The following is a 15,474-nucleotide window of genomic DNA, read 5'->3' as shown; positions in this document are numbered from 1 at the left end:
AAAAGCGTGTCTGTCTTCAATCAAAGATCAGCCAAGAGCGTACGGGGGTCTCAGAGCATTGAACAGTTTTATTTCACTTTTGGCAGAACAGATTATAGCCTACAAACTGTCAGTTTGAATTAATTATTTTGGTCTTGAAAAATATGACCCAAAAAGCAGCAGGACATGAAAAAACAAGTGGACTGAAAGTCACAGAATAACTAATATGGATGAATGAGTGAGATGGTAGTGTAAGGCATTTTCATTTCAATCATTTAAAGGCCCAGTGCAATCCAACTTGATTTTCCTGTGTTTTATATATATTTCCACACGGAGGTTGGAATAATATTGTGAAAATAATGTCAATGCCCTTTTAGTGTAGGAGCTGTTTGAAAATAATTACTGTAATTTCAGCCTGTTTTGATGGGAGGGAGTTTTGGCCTTCCATGGTGACATCACCATGTGCTAAATTAGTTCCAAACCTCTACCAATAACTAGTTTTCCCCTTCCCCACTCAAACCACTCCCAGAAAGTCTTAGAAATTTCTCAAGCAAGAATTTTGCTATTTGTTTCTTTTTTAAAAACCATTTTGTTTTAAATTGATCACAATTTAGGTACTTCATTGTTACGCAGAATAATCTTAATCTATTGAACTGCTGCATTGGACCTTAAGGCATCAATAATTAGGACGGTTAGATGTTTCCGTTTTAGATGGCTCATTCTGAACTGTGTGCACGACTGGTAGAGGAATCTAGTCCCTGTTCTCCCTTGGTCGCTACTGGTCTTTCTTGCTCTCTGCTGGGGTGTCCGGTTCAGGTTGAGGCTCTTCGCTGCCCTCTGGTGGTAAGGGGCTGTTCTCGCCACGACCCTTTATCTTCTTTGATGCCTCGAAGAGCTCGTTCAGGTTGAACTCGCGGATGATGTTCTCCTAGAACAGAATGAGACAAACGGGTGTGTGAGTGGGGACCCAAAGCCATTCACACACTTCAAAAAGTAAGGCGCGCATACACACACAGATTAGTGATCCCTACGCAACACACCTCGTTGAAAGTCCAGGACACTGCTCGACACTTATTGTCCACCATTGGACGTCTCATGACCTCCCGCCCTGACTGGAAAAGCACCAATGTGGGGAGCTGCTTGGCCAGAGGGGAGGTGCTAACCTTGTACCTGCAGAGAAGGGCAGAAAAAGTGTCAGACTATAGAAATAGGAGGCCCCTTCTCATCTAACTTCTAGACAGACTGTAGACTGAATGTCAATATAAATTACATTTTGTTTGCATTCTGGTGAAAATGTAGTTTGTAAGGGACACTACCAACATCAGAGAGGGAAAGTCTTACCTCTGAGCCACCTCTCCGTACCGGCCAGCGTCTATCTTCCCAAACCGCAGTCCTGCACAGTTATACCTGCATAACAGAGGGAAGAGAACAAGCGACAGCCATGTTTAGTTAACACAACAACATTAGAAAGATGTGTTTCACTGGAGGAAGAGTAGAGGAGGGGTGAAGTCACGCTGATAGAGGAGAGATGGAGAATACTAACTTGAGGGAAAGGTCAGCAAAGACGGGGGCGAAGGACTGGCACTCGGGAGACCAGTTAGCATAGAACTCAACGATCCACGTCACGCGAGTATCATGATTCAGCTCCTCCTGTCCAATGGGATTAGACCAGATCAGATTACCTGAGTAGATCACAATCACTGTATCAGTAGTCTGGTTTCCAGCCAGGTGTCTCCCTACTAAAAGTATTGTCACTAGGCTGGCAAGCACGGATACTAGAGCAGTAGAACATGGATTAGCAACACTTAGCCTGTTGTAAATAAGCTAAAACTAATGCTCACAGTCAGTAATATGGTAATGAAAGTCTCAGTTAACTAGATGTAACAGTATAACTTTAGACCGTACCCTCGCCCATACCCGGGCGCGAACCAGGGACCCTCTGCACACATCAACAACAGTCACCCTCGAAGCATCGTTACCCATCGCTCCACAAAAGCCGCGGCCCTTGCAGAGCAAGGGGAACTACTACTTCAAGGTCTCAGAGCAAGTGACGTCACCGATTGAAACGCTATTTAGCGCGAACACCGCTAACTAGCTAGCCATTTCACATCCGTTACATAGACTCAACAGCCTACAGTATGGCGTCGAGTCTTCACACTCATGGCTGTCACGTCTCAAGTCTTGGATCACCCCACTTACATCTATGGTCTTTTCACTGAAGTACTTGATGTACTCTGGGCCCATGTAGAGTGGCGGTTTACAGGTCATGACGAATGCTTGGACAGGAAAGGAAACAGAAACATTATTGACATTGTAGAATATTTACTTGGTACTAACCCTAACACATGCTGTCAAATTCACTCACAGAGCACAGACAGACTGGTTGGTTTTGACCAGTAAAGTCGAAGTGCAAATCCATCCCTGAAGCAAGCATCGTCTTGTCTTAACAAGGAGCGCACCAACTTCCTCTGGTCACTAGTTATAATGCATATTAACTGACTGAGAGCAGTGACATGAAGGGCAGTGTGACAAGCAGCTCACCAATACACAGAGCGAAGTAGAAGATGCCCAGTCTGATGTCCAGCCTGAAGAAGAGGATGACGTTGGCCACCTTACTGAACATAAACAGGTTCCCTGCATGCTGCTCTAATGTGACTGGAGAACAGGAGAAAGGTTAGTGTTCATGACAGAGAAACAGAGAGAGGGGGGAGACTGGGGGAAGGAGTAGCGAGAGAGGGGCAAGAGAGACTGGGGGGATGAATAGAGTGATGGGGAGGGAGAAACTGGGGGGATGAGTAGAGAGAACAATAATAAGACTCAAGGATAGGGAAGGGGGGTAGGAGGAGTTAACACCCCCCCCCCCCCTCACAACTGTATTCTCATGTTTACAAAACAAACACATTGTCAAGAGCCAATGAACAAGCAGATGAACCTTGGGAGTGCTGTAATCTCAGTAGATGGTTTACAAGATGTGAGGGACCGGGTTTGTTGGGAAAATTGAAATAACAGTGTATGTGTTTGTTCTGATGTTTACTGTTTATACTGTAAACCTATGAGAGATGTTCAGTGACAACAGTGGGCTCACCCACGGCTACATGGCCAGACCTGTGTGTGTGTGTGTGTGTGTGTGTATTTGTGTTTCACTCTGCACCTACTGGCTCTTCTGTTCTTCATCATGACAATCGCACTGAGAAACATAAGAATCTCCACTTCTCTCTGTAAGACATAGGCCCCATAATATTACATGCAAGTATTGCAACATTTACGGTAACAATAAACACCGCAAGATTTAGCGCAAGAGCAACTCTACCCGATACTGACCCAGTCAAAGTCGCATGGGTTCCCGTCCTCCCGTTCTGTGTTGAGGTTTTCGCAAAGTCCCGGACACTTGCGAAGTATGAGGAATGCGGAGGACATCAATATAGACAAGATGTAATAAGGCTTGAATAGCCATTTGTATATTTGAGGTAAGTGGTAAAAGAAAGCAATAACTCCGGTGATCAACCCCATGTTCCCTCAGCATGAGAAGAGAAAGAAAGGGGGTTGAGCACAGTGACAGCCGTTCTTATTATACCTCAGTGGTGACAGCTGAAGCAGCAAGAGCTCAACCAAAGATTGCTCAACCAAAGATTGCTCAACGTGAATGAGCGCGACATATGACACTTGACTGCGCATGCGGACACTGACAGAAAAGCAAAAAAATGTTTTGTACCCGTTGTCGTTCCGTAGACGGTGGTTTCTAGCGGGTACTCTAAAACATAAAGAACGTTTAAAAAATGAGGAAGTTGGTGAAACAACACACAAAGTTGCTAAAGGTACACGAGATAACGTACAGGATAAGTCTAGTATTGCAACAGAAAATAACATCCATAAGCAGTTAAGAAAATATATACTAATGACTTTCCAGGTTGGGCACCATCCCTTTGGCTTAAGTAGACTTTTGACACGTGCGTGTGTGGCACCTATACAGGATGACATCAACAAACTGATCGATGGGGGGGAGCTACGGTGCAAACTGGATCAGCTGAACAAGCTAGAAGAAGCTCCATTACATGAGTGAGCGAGAGAGCGAGAATCATGATTCATTGGTGCCCAGATTTTATTTAACTAGGCAAATCATTTAGAATGACGGCCTAACCCGGACGACGCAGGGCCAATTGTGCGCCGCCCAGATCCAATGAGTTGTAAATGGAATGGAATAAATGAGTCGGTGTACATTTTGGCTTTGGTTTAGCTGTCAAAAACAGATGTTATGAAGATTAGGCTGCCCCTGCTATACAATGGTGATTGTAGCGCACACATATTTTCATTAGTCTGCGTCCATAGAGACTAGCATCGGCCTACTGTAGGAACATATTTTAAGGATTTTTTTCCCCTTGTTTGTTTTTGTCAATTCCTGCATTTTTGGGCATCTTGTTAGCGAGTTCCATACGCTCTCTTCCTCCCTCTGCCCACCTGCGACCTTTGATGACCCTGAGTACAGCCCTGTACTAAAGCAGATTGGAAAGGGGGACACCTAGTTTGTTGTACAACTGAATACCTTCAACTGAAATGTGTCTTCCTTGACATGCTACATTTTTGTACTTAGTATACCAGTTCTGTTTTATTATGTGCCCTGTTTTTGTCATTAAATAAACACCGAATAAAAAAATAAAAAACACATTTGCCTTCATTTAGTAGCTAGAGTGCTTAATCAAGTGTACTATATTGTAACGAAACAGGCAGGGAGCAGGTCTCGAACCCTCGACCTTCTAGCCCGAGGTCCGGCGCGCTATCGACTGTGCCGCAAAAGCATGCTCATGTGGCAAGGTCGATTTCCGCGGTTATAAACCAAGGGTCGTTACAATATGAACTTTAGAAACGCACACTTTTGTAGTGGGGAGTAAGGCCATCGTCATTACACATTTTGTCGGCCAATATATTCCTGGTATTACGGTACTTCTCCAATCGAAAATATGCAATGACAGTATACAACTATACCACAAAGGAGTAGAGACTAGTCAAGCGATGTTGTCAGATTCTCGTCTGTAGTCACATGTGTACAAAACTAACCGTATTGCTTTAGGAAGACATCGATGTATTAGTTATTTAAATGTATTACTCGCAATAGATATGACGGAAATGTTTTCAACTCTGTATGGGCAAAATGATGCTCAGGGACCTCCCCGATCATCGTCTCTGGGATTTGGACCGGGAAATCCACCACCCCCTCTACCGCCTAACCAAGTCCCGATGGCGGCCCAGATGCCACCTCAGCTCGGGGATGAGGGGCCTGCTCTACGGAAACCGGGAGCCATGAACGAACCTTTTTATTTACTGCGAGAACTACCAGGTACAGTTAACATTTCAGTGTGGGCACTACGTAATATGTTTATTCGTACCCGAGTGGAGGATTTGAAGTATTTTTTGCTAGCCCCTTAGGTTATTTTCTAATAATAACATTAACTAACGTTAGCCTTTCTGAGCTAGCTGGCTGTTGGCTAAGAGCCCAGCGTGTTTTGTGTGTATGTTATATTGCTATATCAATTTCTAAGTGCACTTCCTATATTAGCCATCACAAGTTACTCCCTCTGGAGTCTGGACCCTAGTAGTATGGGACATTGACGTCCGTGTGGACAAACTCTGGATCTTGTTACTGCATTGACCGTGTATTTTAAAAATGTGCCTCACAGTGGGCAATGAGCTTACGGGCAACACCAACCTCATCACCCATTACAACCTGGAACACGCTTACAACAAGTTCTGTGGCAAGAAAGTCAAGGAAAAGCTCAGCAACTTCCTGCCAGAGTTACCAGGTGAACTACCATTCGTCACTTTTACTATGTCTGTCTGTAAGTGATTTCTGTGGACCCATCCCGCTGAGTATCCCACCTCACTTGCCTCTTCCCCCATCTCTCTTTTCTCTGTAATAAATTGTCTGTTTTCCCTCTTTCCTGTGTCTGTAGGTATGATAGACTGGCCTGGTACCCAGGATGGCAGTTCGTTGCGCTCTCTGATAGAGAAGCCTCCAGTGTGTGGCAACTCCTTCAGCCCTCTGACCGGAGCCAGCCTCACCGGCTTCAGACTGCACACCGGACCGGTAGAGAGAGAGAGACACACACACACACACACACACACACACACACACACACACACACCTTCCTTTGACCACAATACTCCAATTTTTAGGATACTTTATTCATCCAACACTAGGCCTCCATATCATTTCTGTACTGTTAACGACGATGTTAAGACGTTATCTACTCTGTGTGTTTGTGTTCCAGCTACCGGAGCAGTACCGACTGATGCACATCCAGCCTCCAAAGAAGAAGAGCAAGCATAAGCACAAACACAACCGACCACAGGATCCCATACCTCAAGGTAACGCATGTACACACACACACACACACACACACACACACACACCCAACCATCCCTTCAGCCTTTGAAACCCTTCTGTCTTCACAGAGACACCCTCAGACTCTGACCCCAAGAAGAAGAAGAAGAAAAGAGATGACGACCCTGACCGCAAGAAGAAAAAGAAAGACAAGAAAAAGAAGAAGGTAAGACTGCTGCCCTGACCCTTTCTCCATCTCTTGCACCGAAGTTGGTATATAGGAGACCTATAAGCCTGCAACCTTGTCCCCGGGCTAATTGCTCATATACGCCTGGAATAACAACGACTCAAATGTGGGAGTGAACTAGGGCTTTCCCCCCCCCCAAAAAAAACATTTGTCGACCAAGACTTGTGTGTTCTTTCGACCGGTTTTGAAACATGTATTTTTCCATATATTGACACAACCTATGTATTTTAATTAAATCAACTATTTGCACTGAGCTTGTCTGATGTTTTAAGCAAACTGTATGATGAAATAATTAAGACACACAAATGACTAGAGACAGCGAGTGACTAGCACCCGTTGTGTGTCTCCCTGCTGCAGTGACCACCACAGAACATCAACTGTGTGTATAGCGCTGTCTGTGTTGCTGAAGATGCAACATAATTAGTCACTTCTGACTGAAGAGTTATGTGCCCCGAAATCCCTCAGTTGTTTGGGATAAACATTCTCTCAATCCTTGCTCTCTTTACGTGACATATCTATGCTTCGCATGCATGTGTCCAATAGGGCCTGACCTATTGCACATCATAATCACCTCAATAAATTGGTAATGACGAACTCTGAACGCCGCAACACATGTGACAGCAAAATGGATGCAGAGGACATGACAAACTCGAAACGGGGGAATGTTTACTGTTTGTGCAGGAGGTAAAGGGGAAGACAGATGTGTGGAATAAATATGACTAGATGTGGAAAATACTGGAGATCAATAAAAATAAGGTATGGCGCAAGCACTGCGTGCATATTAGGCCTGTGTGGGCCAAACAGGTGCTGTTAGATTACAATATCATTTTTCTGACCATTTAGAACAGTGTAAACAACACTAAATAAATGTATAAGCTTACCAAAGAGTCTGTAACTAATTTAAAAAAATTGTAAAGCCTTTATTACAGAAAATACTAAATACAGTAACATTCATTTGTGAATGCAATTTCCAAAATGGAAAGGTTTAGGCCTATTTATTGTTTACACTAATTGTTCAATGGTCGCTTTATTTTATTTAAAAACAAAAAAATGCTTGCTTGCATTTCACATCATGAATGACTCGTATGCTGTGTGATGACATGAATGAATAAATTGAGACAGTAGCCTGTATAAGTATTGAAATATAGGCCTAACTATGTAAGTTACGGTATTAAGACTAAACAGGATGCGCTCTTAGGCCTACAGCTTGATGGTGGTTATACAAGGCTGATATACTTAAGCAATAAGGCACGAGGAGGTGTGGTATATGGCCAATATACCATGGCTAAGGGCTGTTCTTAGACACAACGCAGAAGTTCTGGATACAATTCTTAGCCATGGTATATTGGCCATATACCACAAACCCCCAAGGTGCCTTATTGCTATTATGAACTGGTTAACAACATAATTAGAGCAGTAAAAATACATATTTTGTCATACCCGTGGTATACGGTCTGATATAACATGGCTGTCAGCCAATCAGGGCTCAAACCACCCAGTTTATAATAAGCCTACTAATGATAATGACATTACTTATTATTATAATTATGATTATAATAATAGTAATAACATAAGGAGATAAAGAAAAAAGGAGGGTGGTTATTATTATTATTATTATTATTTAAAAAAGGACAATTTGGAACAGTTTAAACAGCACTAAATACATTATATTTAATATCAGAGATGCTGGTCTAACGAAAAAAAGCTTATTACAGCATAGCAATGATTTAAAAACGGACACTGTGGATTATTTATAAAGGCAGGCACATTTAACAGTTAGACTATTGATTATAGACCTAATTAAGTTGGTTTCTTCTCTTCACTTTTCTTAGACAGTAAAGGCAAGGGGTTTTTTTCTTATCTCATTCCATTGTTGCCTCTGCTGCATTGTTCTCAACACCAATATGCTGATTAACTTTGCTATTATACACATAGCAACATGGTCTCAGAAAAGGCACCAATTCAACAGCAGCGCACGGAGGTTTCAGAACCGTGGACAGCAACCGCTATCCAATCTGTTATAAAATAATATTTTTATTGGTGTTGCACCATTGTTCCTACTTAATATAACCATATACAATTTCAGTAGCACGTCTTAGACTGATTGACTGTGCCATCCCCATGGCCTCCACAATGGATTAGTCCACTCAGACAGGAGCCAATCAGACTTGTACACCATGATTTGTATTTTAATTCGATTTTTTTGCTACTGCTCGGCTAAATACATTTTGGGCTAAATACATTTTGGTCGACCAACAGCCTCTCGCGCAAACAGTTGACTAAATAATAGCATATTTATCATTATTTGATCTTAGGGAATCACAAGGTCCAAATTTGAGAGACTAAACGCTAGCTGTCTACCTTTTGAGTTAGCTAACTTAACATATTGCTGGCTATACATCAACATTTGTGTGGTCAACGTGTGTTGCGCATATCGGGAGAACTTACTGTCCCAATCATAATGGACTGAAATCTCCATATTGCATCAAACAAGCGCATACAGGGGGAACATAAACAGTGGTACACAATACAAGTTCAGAGGGAGGTTATTGGAGATGAAGCCGATGGTTATGGATCGGCACTTTTTCTATAGTGTTTCTGTCTGTCCTTACAGAACCGCCACAGTCCGGACCACCCTGGCCTGGCTGGCTCTCAGCCCAACAGCCTCCGATAGACCAGACAGAGACAACAAGTGTGTGTGTGTGTGTTTGAGAAGCTGGTACGAGTGTGTTTAGAAGAATATGTATTTAGATAACGAGAGATTATGCTTGTGTGACAGGGAGGGGAAAGACAGTCTTATGTATGTGTGTGTGGTAGATTGGATGTCAGCAGTGTAATATTGTTCGAGGATGAGAGATGGAAGGCCACTGATATTCTGAATGAGTGTATGTTATGTTCCCCTTTTTCATTTGGTTGTGATATTCTCTGACCACATATTCCAATAAACTGTTTTTGTCCATGCTGCCTTGATCCTCTTTGTCTGTGGCATGGTTTTCTCCCTGACGCCTCACGGGTTGCCTTTAGTGATATGTTTCAGTCTTGGGCACAGGACTCTTCCAGGTAAAGGGGAACTAGCGAAGGCAGGAATATGCACCGGCGTGTTTACAATCTGAAAACATCCATTCAACATTTTCATTTCTAATATGAATATAGTACTAACTTGGAAGATTGTCAGGGATATCAAAACACAGTCACAGGACAGTTTCTTACATATTTGTTTATTTGATAAGACTTAAAGCTGGTTTTAGTCCCCAAATGAGACATGGCAGAAACAAAAGGATGCATTTCACTTCTGACACACAAAAGCTATAAAACAGGAGCATGATGGGGAGGGGATTAGATACAATACATCATCATTTTGGCAAAGCTACATGCCCCTGAGGAAAGGTGCTGTACATATTAAAATATGGCTTAGCAGCCCATAGATATGACTAGAAAGGCTCCCAACATGGATTTGGTTTCCTAGGTGAAGTTTGGTACTGTCTTTTCCTGTTGATTTACATTCAATTCTATGCACTGAGGTCAGGCAAGGCACTGAATTAATACAAAAATAACACTTTCAATCCCCCTTCCCCACTATATACTAATGATTCACATTAACAGTTGCATAATATAAATGCATCAGACTATTTCTATTGAGAACATTGTCTTCTCAGCAAATAGTGTTGTGAAGAATTACACCAGAAGCATTTGGATAAGAGAAAGTTATATTTACAAAAACAGTCTCTGTAGGCCAGAGCTTTGTGTTTACGTAGGGCATAGAGTTTTCCCTGGTCAGGATATGTGGATATGAAAAATTCCTGGCCCTACAATATACGAGCTCTGTAACCGGGTAGAGTACACAGCAAAAACACAATCTTCATCAGACACTACAATGGCACTACAATGAATACATCTGCTAACACACAACTTCCCTTTTTTAACACACATGCAGCTAAAAGGTACAAAAAGACACTTAAATACATTTATTTACACACACAAGTTCATTCCTGTGCACAAAGCTGTAAAAGTATGATAGTGGACACTACCATTCTACGTGTCTACTTTTAAAACCTTAAAGTCTATGCTTTTGGGGGGTCAAGTGTCAAGTTCATGTTTTCCTATAAAAAAACATCTGAATTGTATGTTCAGTGGAGAATGACCGATTAACTCCACTTCTTGAATTATCAATCTATGCATACAAAATCTACGTATTTCAACTGACGATGAAAAGTCAAATCTACACACCACACACAGACAGACGGGTCTTGATTGAAGAGAGAACGTTGGGGGAAAGAAGAGGTAGTCAGTGTCTCTACAGTCAGTCTGTGTGTCTGTATGCATGTTTAATGTGATAAAAATATTGCAATAGAAAAAGCATTGGCATATTTGGTACAACAAATTGTAGCATTACTTGTGGCTGGGTGAAGTGTGCATTGGTTTGGTTTTCCCAAGCTTCCTAGTAAAATGTATCACTACCTTACTGTGTTAATTCATACTTAATGTCATTTTGATTCCTTTTTTTGTATATGACAACCAGTGTATTTGATTTACAATTAATGACTTTTTTCAGCAGAAGTTGCACAATTCATATCTGAAAATCATTCTTTGGTGTTGTGTGTGTGTGTGTTCGTCTGCATGGATTGAGTAATACTAAAGAATTAACACGCCACTGAAGGGTCTTTCAAGTACCTTAGAAGTTTTGGCCTAGCAACACGGACATATGAAGGTGTGAGTGTCTGCTTGTGACCAGTGAAAAGTGGTGGCTTTTTAACAAGTCATTTGGATATTCTGAACTGAACCCAGAAACTAAACAGCATAAAATATTGACGACACAACTTCTCCTTATCGAGACAAATGTGTGGATTATGATTTAAAAAATATGGTTTAGTCAACAAAAACAGCAATAATCCTAACAATGAAAAAAGAAAATGATGCTGATTTTGTGGATAACCATGGACACTGACAAAAATTCTACAGTGCCCACAATCCTTAGCATTGCGCCAGAACCACTTCCTATGCTAGACCGTTGCTATGGTGTTTGAGGCTGTTGTGATCTGAGTGGTTGAGACCCTCTCTCTCCTGGCCAATGCCATTCTTTTCTCGAGCCTCCTTCTCCTGGATCAGGTGTCTGCGATGGTAGAATAGGTATCCAGGCAACAGGAAGCCACCCAATGAGAAGAGGATCATGCCCAGGTTGATCTGATGGGTGACGGAGATATGGGAAGTTAGACGACCAGTGAGGGGTTAAAACCCCTTGTATGGATAACTGACTCACCCAGTAGGGGTCTCCGTGCAGGGATCCCACCATGATGATGAAGAGGGGCTGCTGCAGCAGGGCCACCACAGCACTGATCATCGACTGCAGCCCAGTCAGAGTACCAAAGTGGTTAGAGGGGTACCTGAGGGAGAGAAATAATTTCTTAAGTCAAATTCTGTATTTAAAAGATGGTGACCATAGTTGCATGATGAAGATGAGGAAGTTGAAAACTTACACGGCAGCATACAGGCCTCCACAGCAGGAGTGGATGAACCCTCTGACCATGGTGTGGAGGATGAAGGTCAGGATCTACAGGAGGAGAGAGAATGTTGACATTTGGGTATTTCTGTGCATTCGTCTGATACAGTATGTTAGAATGAACGAGCGATCATTAGTGTGTGTGTACCTGGAGCGGCAGGTTGTCTATCAGACAACACACTCCGAACACCAGCAGTAGCAGATTGGTGAAGATGAAGGCTCTCATGGCATTGGTGATTTTCTGGATCTTTTTGTCTCTCGTCGGCCCGTCTGTTGGTCTGTGTGAGGTTGGCCAGGGACAAAAGACATCAACCTCACCTCTTTCCTCATTCTATTTTCCCACAGAGTTCTCATTATGACCCCCCCCTCTCTCAGGGTGCAGATTACAGGGGATCCAGGGGTGCTCAGCTCCCCTGAACGCAACAAATGTCAAACTTGGAGGGAGGGGGGGGTCTCTAAATAATGATAATTTGACCAGTCTCCTATTTGTTTCAAATGCAGTGGTAAATATGTTTTACAGGTGTTTAAATATTAAAATAAAAGCTTCCAATTTAAACTAACACCCCCCTCTCTGTCATGGTGGAAACCATTTATTTCTAAAGGGCTGCACTTGTCATCCAGGCCAGGCTGAGTGCTGTTTGGATGGTACAATTCTATAGCTGGCTAGAGCGCATCGCTGTCCACTCAGTAGTGCTGAATGTTGGCCTAGATTTTCTACTCGCATAGATTTTCCTTTGTACTAACTCATTTTCACCATTTGTTTGCCATGCGTCCTTAACAATTTGTCATTGTTTTCTTTTGTCAGTCAGCTGTTTAGAGCGCACATTGCTTTGTTTTTCAGGTGCGTGCGGGTACTGGTGTTCTCCCTGGCCAGAAGAGGTAGACCATTTTAATTAGCTTCATTATTTTCTAGAAATATTTGTATTATATTGAATGTGTAGGCTACCTGTTCAGAGGAATGCACTTGATGTTTATCATTTTGTGTTTCTCATGTGCTTGCCATTGATTGTTGTGTCACTAATTCCCTATTAAGTCGCTGTTACTACTTTGTACGTTTTTTAAAATATTTTTTTTACATCACACTGCTCTTTGTGCCGAGTTGTGGTAGCTAGCCGTGATCCTGAATCACTATTTTTCTTGTGCGGTGTTTTGAAAGGAGTATCATGACTGTCCTGTGACGATCTGAAGGATCAGGTTACAGTGGGTCCGCTCTACAGCGTGCTCTCGCTCTCATAGAAGGGGAGAGCGGGAAGTCTGCCGTTTTATGGCGGTCATAAAATACGCTGCCCCAATGCTCTGTAGTGTTGGAGGTTGGAATGTAAACTGTGAGAACACAGAGACACCCTTGGACATCAAAAGTATGAATAATTAAACAATATTTATATTGTTGAGAATGTGGGAGTGGTCCGTGGACACTTATGAAGAGTGTTTCATTTGGTGATCTCATGAAGGACAGGAAACACACAACGGTTTCCCTTAAAGTGTACTTTTCCCAGCTGTCAGGTTCACATCTAAATATTGTGACATGTATGTAATTAAACATTAAACTATTTGTAAAAAGATGTAATGTGATGTTAACCTAAATGAGAAAATATGGGTTTTCATATAAAGTTAACCAAATCAGTGGTCACGCCCACGTGAGCGTCATGGAATTGCCCCTTTTTCCACAGAGTATAAAACCCAATTCCTACAAAAATATATACATATACATAAAGTCAGAGAACGCCAGGATGGAGTTATTAGACTATACAGCTATAGTTTTGGCTACACGGCTGGAAATGGTTAAACTCTGGGACTATCGATCACTACAGAATAAGAGCAAATCCTAGACGTAAAATTACTAGTCTACAGCTAGAAATTACGTAAATCTAGGACGAGAATATTGGCAATCTATTCTAAGAGCATGGTACACCTGACGTATCCATTACAACAGACACTATCCAGAGCTGCGGAGAAAACTATAACCACGAAGGACATTGTGACTTCTGGGGAAGTTAAGTCAGTTAATCAGGGTCTCTGGTTTCCAACAGACGGACCGGCGATTCCAACAGAGAAGACAACATATGGGCGTAAATATATACATTGCAATTATTCTCGATTGAGCTGCCGTTCATGTGCAAAAGATTAGCATTTCAATGAATATAATTATCAACTGTGTGTAGTGAATCTATTTGTCAATCACGCTCTCTGTCCTCACCCCTTTCCTTTGTCTATCAAGCCGTCATATTGGCTTCGTCCGCCAGGGACTTTTTCTTTGTATCATGTAGTAACCCAAATATCTACTGTTTGTTTTATTTAATTGTGTGATTATTTAGTTAGTAAATAAATAAGCCAATTTGTATATCGCTGATTCATAATTTAGGCTAGGATTCGTGCAGATTTCCAAAGAGTTTTATTAAATAGAAGACTGTAGTTCAGAAAATGATAACTCTAAACCTCAACATTTTCCTTGGTACCCCAACTTCCTAGTTACGCATATAAGGCCCTGCCCCGCCCCCCTTTCGGAAAAGCTGACCACGACTCCATTTTGTTGATCCCTGCCTACAGACAGAAACTAAAACAAGAGGCTCCCACGCTGAGGTCTGTCCAACGTTGGTCCGACCAAGCTGACTCCACACTCCAAGACTGCTTCCATCACGTGGACTGGGACATGTTTCGTATTGCGTCAGACAACAACATTGACGAATACGCTGATTCGGTGTGCGAGTTCATTAGAACGTGCGTTGAAGATGTCGTTCCCATAGCAACAATTAAAACATTCCCTAACCAGAAACCGTGGATTGATGGCAGCATTCGCGTGAAACTGAAAGCACGAACTACTGCTTTTAATCAGGGCAAGGTGTCTGGTAACATGACCGAATACAAACAGTGCAGCTATTCCCTCCGCAAGGCTATCAAACAAGCTAAGCGTCAGTACAGAGACAAAGTAGAATCTCAATTCAACGGCTCAGACACAAGAGGCATGTGGCAGGGTCTACAGTCAATCACGGACTACAGGAAGAAATCCAGCCCAGTCACGGACCAGGATGTCCTGCTCCCAGGCAGACTAAATAACTTTTTTGCCCGCTTTGAGGACAATACAGTGCCACTGACACGGCCTGCAACGAAAACATGCGGTCTCTCCTTCACTGCAGCCGAGGTGAGTAAGACATTTAAACGTGTTAACCCTCGCAAGGCTGCAGGCCCAGACGGCATCCCCAGCCGCGCCCTCAGAGCATGCGCAGACCAGCTGGCCGGTGTGTTTACGGACATATTCAATCAATCCCTATACCAGTCTGCTGTTCCCACATGCTTCAAGAGGGCCACCATTGTTCCTGTTCCCAAGAAAGCTAAGATAACTGAGCTAAACGACTACCGCCCCGTAGCACTCACTTCCGTCATCATGAAGTGCTTTGAGAGACTAGTCAAGGACCATATCACCTCCACCCTACCTGA

The 15,474-nt window shown here is 42.6% G+C and overlaps 3 protein-coding genes across 9 annotated transcripts in view; 1 reads left to right on the top strand and 2 right to left on the bottom strand.

Moving 5' to 3' along the window:
- Nucleotides 1-48: 48 nt before the first annotated feature.
- On the bottom strand, nt 49-3,961 carry LOC110505039 (thioredoxin-related transmembrane protein 2-B). The gene is made up of 8 exons (XM_021583982.3): nt 3,301-3,961; nt 3,135-3,195; nt 2,521-2,634; nt 2,179-2,255; nt 1,523-1,629; nt 1,321-1,386; nt 1,020-1,149; nt 49-907 (listed from the first exon to the last, which is right to left on the bottom strand). The coding sequence occupies exons 1-8, from the start codon at nt 3,487-3,489 to the stop codon at nt 755-757; spliced, it is 897 nt and encodes a 298-aa protein (XP_021439657.2). The 5' UTR covers nt 3,490-3,961; the 3' UTR covers nt 49-754.
- A 771-nt stretch (nt 3,962-4,732) lies between these two features.
- Nucleotides 4,733-13,675, top strand: LOC110505040 (mediator of RNA polymerase II transcription subunit 19-A). 2 transcript variants are annotated; one of them, XM_036969624.2, is made up of 6 exons: nt 4,733-5,311; nt 5,652-5,774; nt 5,925-6,058; nt 6,243-6,339; nt 6,427-6,521; nt 12,881-13,675. In XM_036969624.2, the coding sequence occupies exons 1-6, from the start codon at nt 5,092-5,094 to the stop codon at nt 12,920-12,922; spliced, it is 711 nt and encodes a 236-aa protein (XP_036825519.1). In that variant the 5' UTR covers nt 4,733-5,091; the 3' UTR covers nt 12,923-13,675. The 2 variants fall into 2 exon arrangements, with proteins under 2 accessions (XP_036825519.1, XP_021439658.1); XM_021583983.3 differs by lacking the exon at nt 12,881-13,675 and adding an exon at nt 9,157-9,504.
- Nucleotides 9,745-15,474, bottom strand: part of LOC110505037 (large neutral amino acids transporter small subunit 3) — a 43,824-nt gene continuing 38,094 nt past the window's right edge. For all 6 annotated transcript variants that reach the window (XM_021583980.3, XM_021583981.3, XM_090219681.1 and 3 more), the window contains 4 exons: nt 12,188-12,317; nt 12,017-12,090; nt 11,800-11,923; nt 9,745-11,723 (listed from right to left, as the gene is read on the bottom strand). In XM_021583980.3, coding sequence (XP_021439655.1) covers nt 11,538-11,723; nt 11,800-11,923; nt 12,017-12,090; nt 12,188-12,317 — 514 coding nt within the window. In that variant the 3' untranslated portion in view covers nt 9,745-11,537. The remainder of the gene's footprint in view (nt 11,724-11,799; nt 11,924-12,016; nt 12,091-12,187; nt 12,318-15,474) is intronic.

The sequence above is a fragment of the Oncorhynchus mykiss genome, chromosome 25 (genome assembly GCF_057628025.1).
Source record: "Oncorhynchus mykiss isolate SJ-2025 chromosome 25, ASM5762802v1, whole genome shotgun sequence".
In the NCBI taxonomy this organism is placed as follows: Eukaryota; Metazoa; Chordata; class Actinopteri; order Salmoniformes; family Salmonidae; genus Oncorhynchus; species Oncorhynchus mykiss.
Note: the sequence above shows the minus strand (reverse complement) of the source record. Positions and strands in the feature narration are given on the sequence as shown.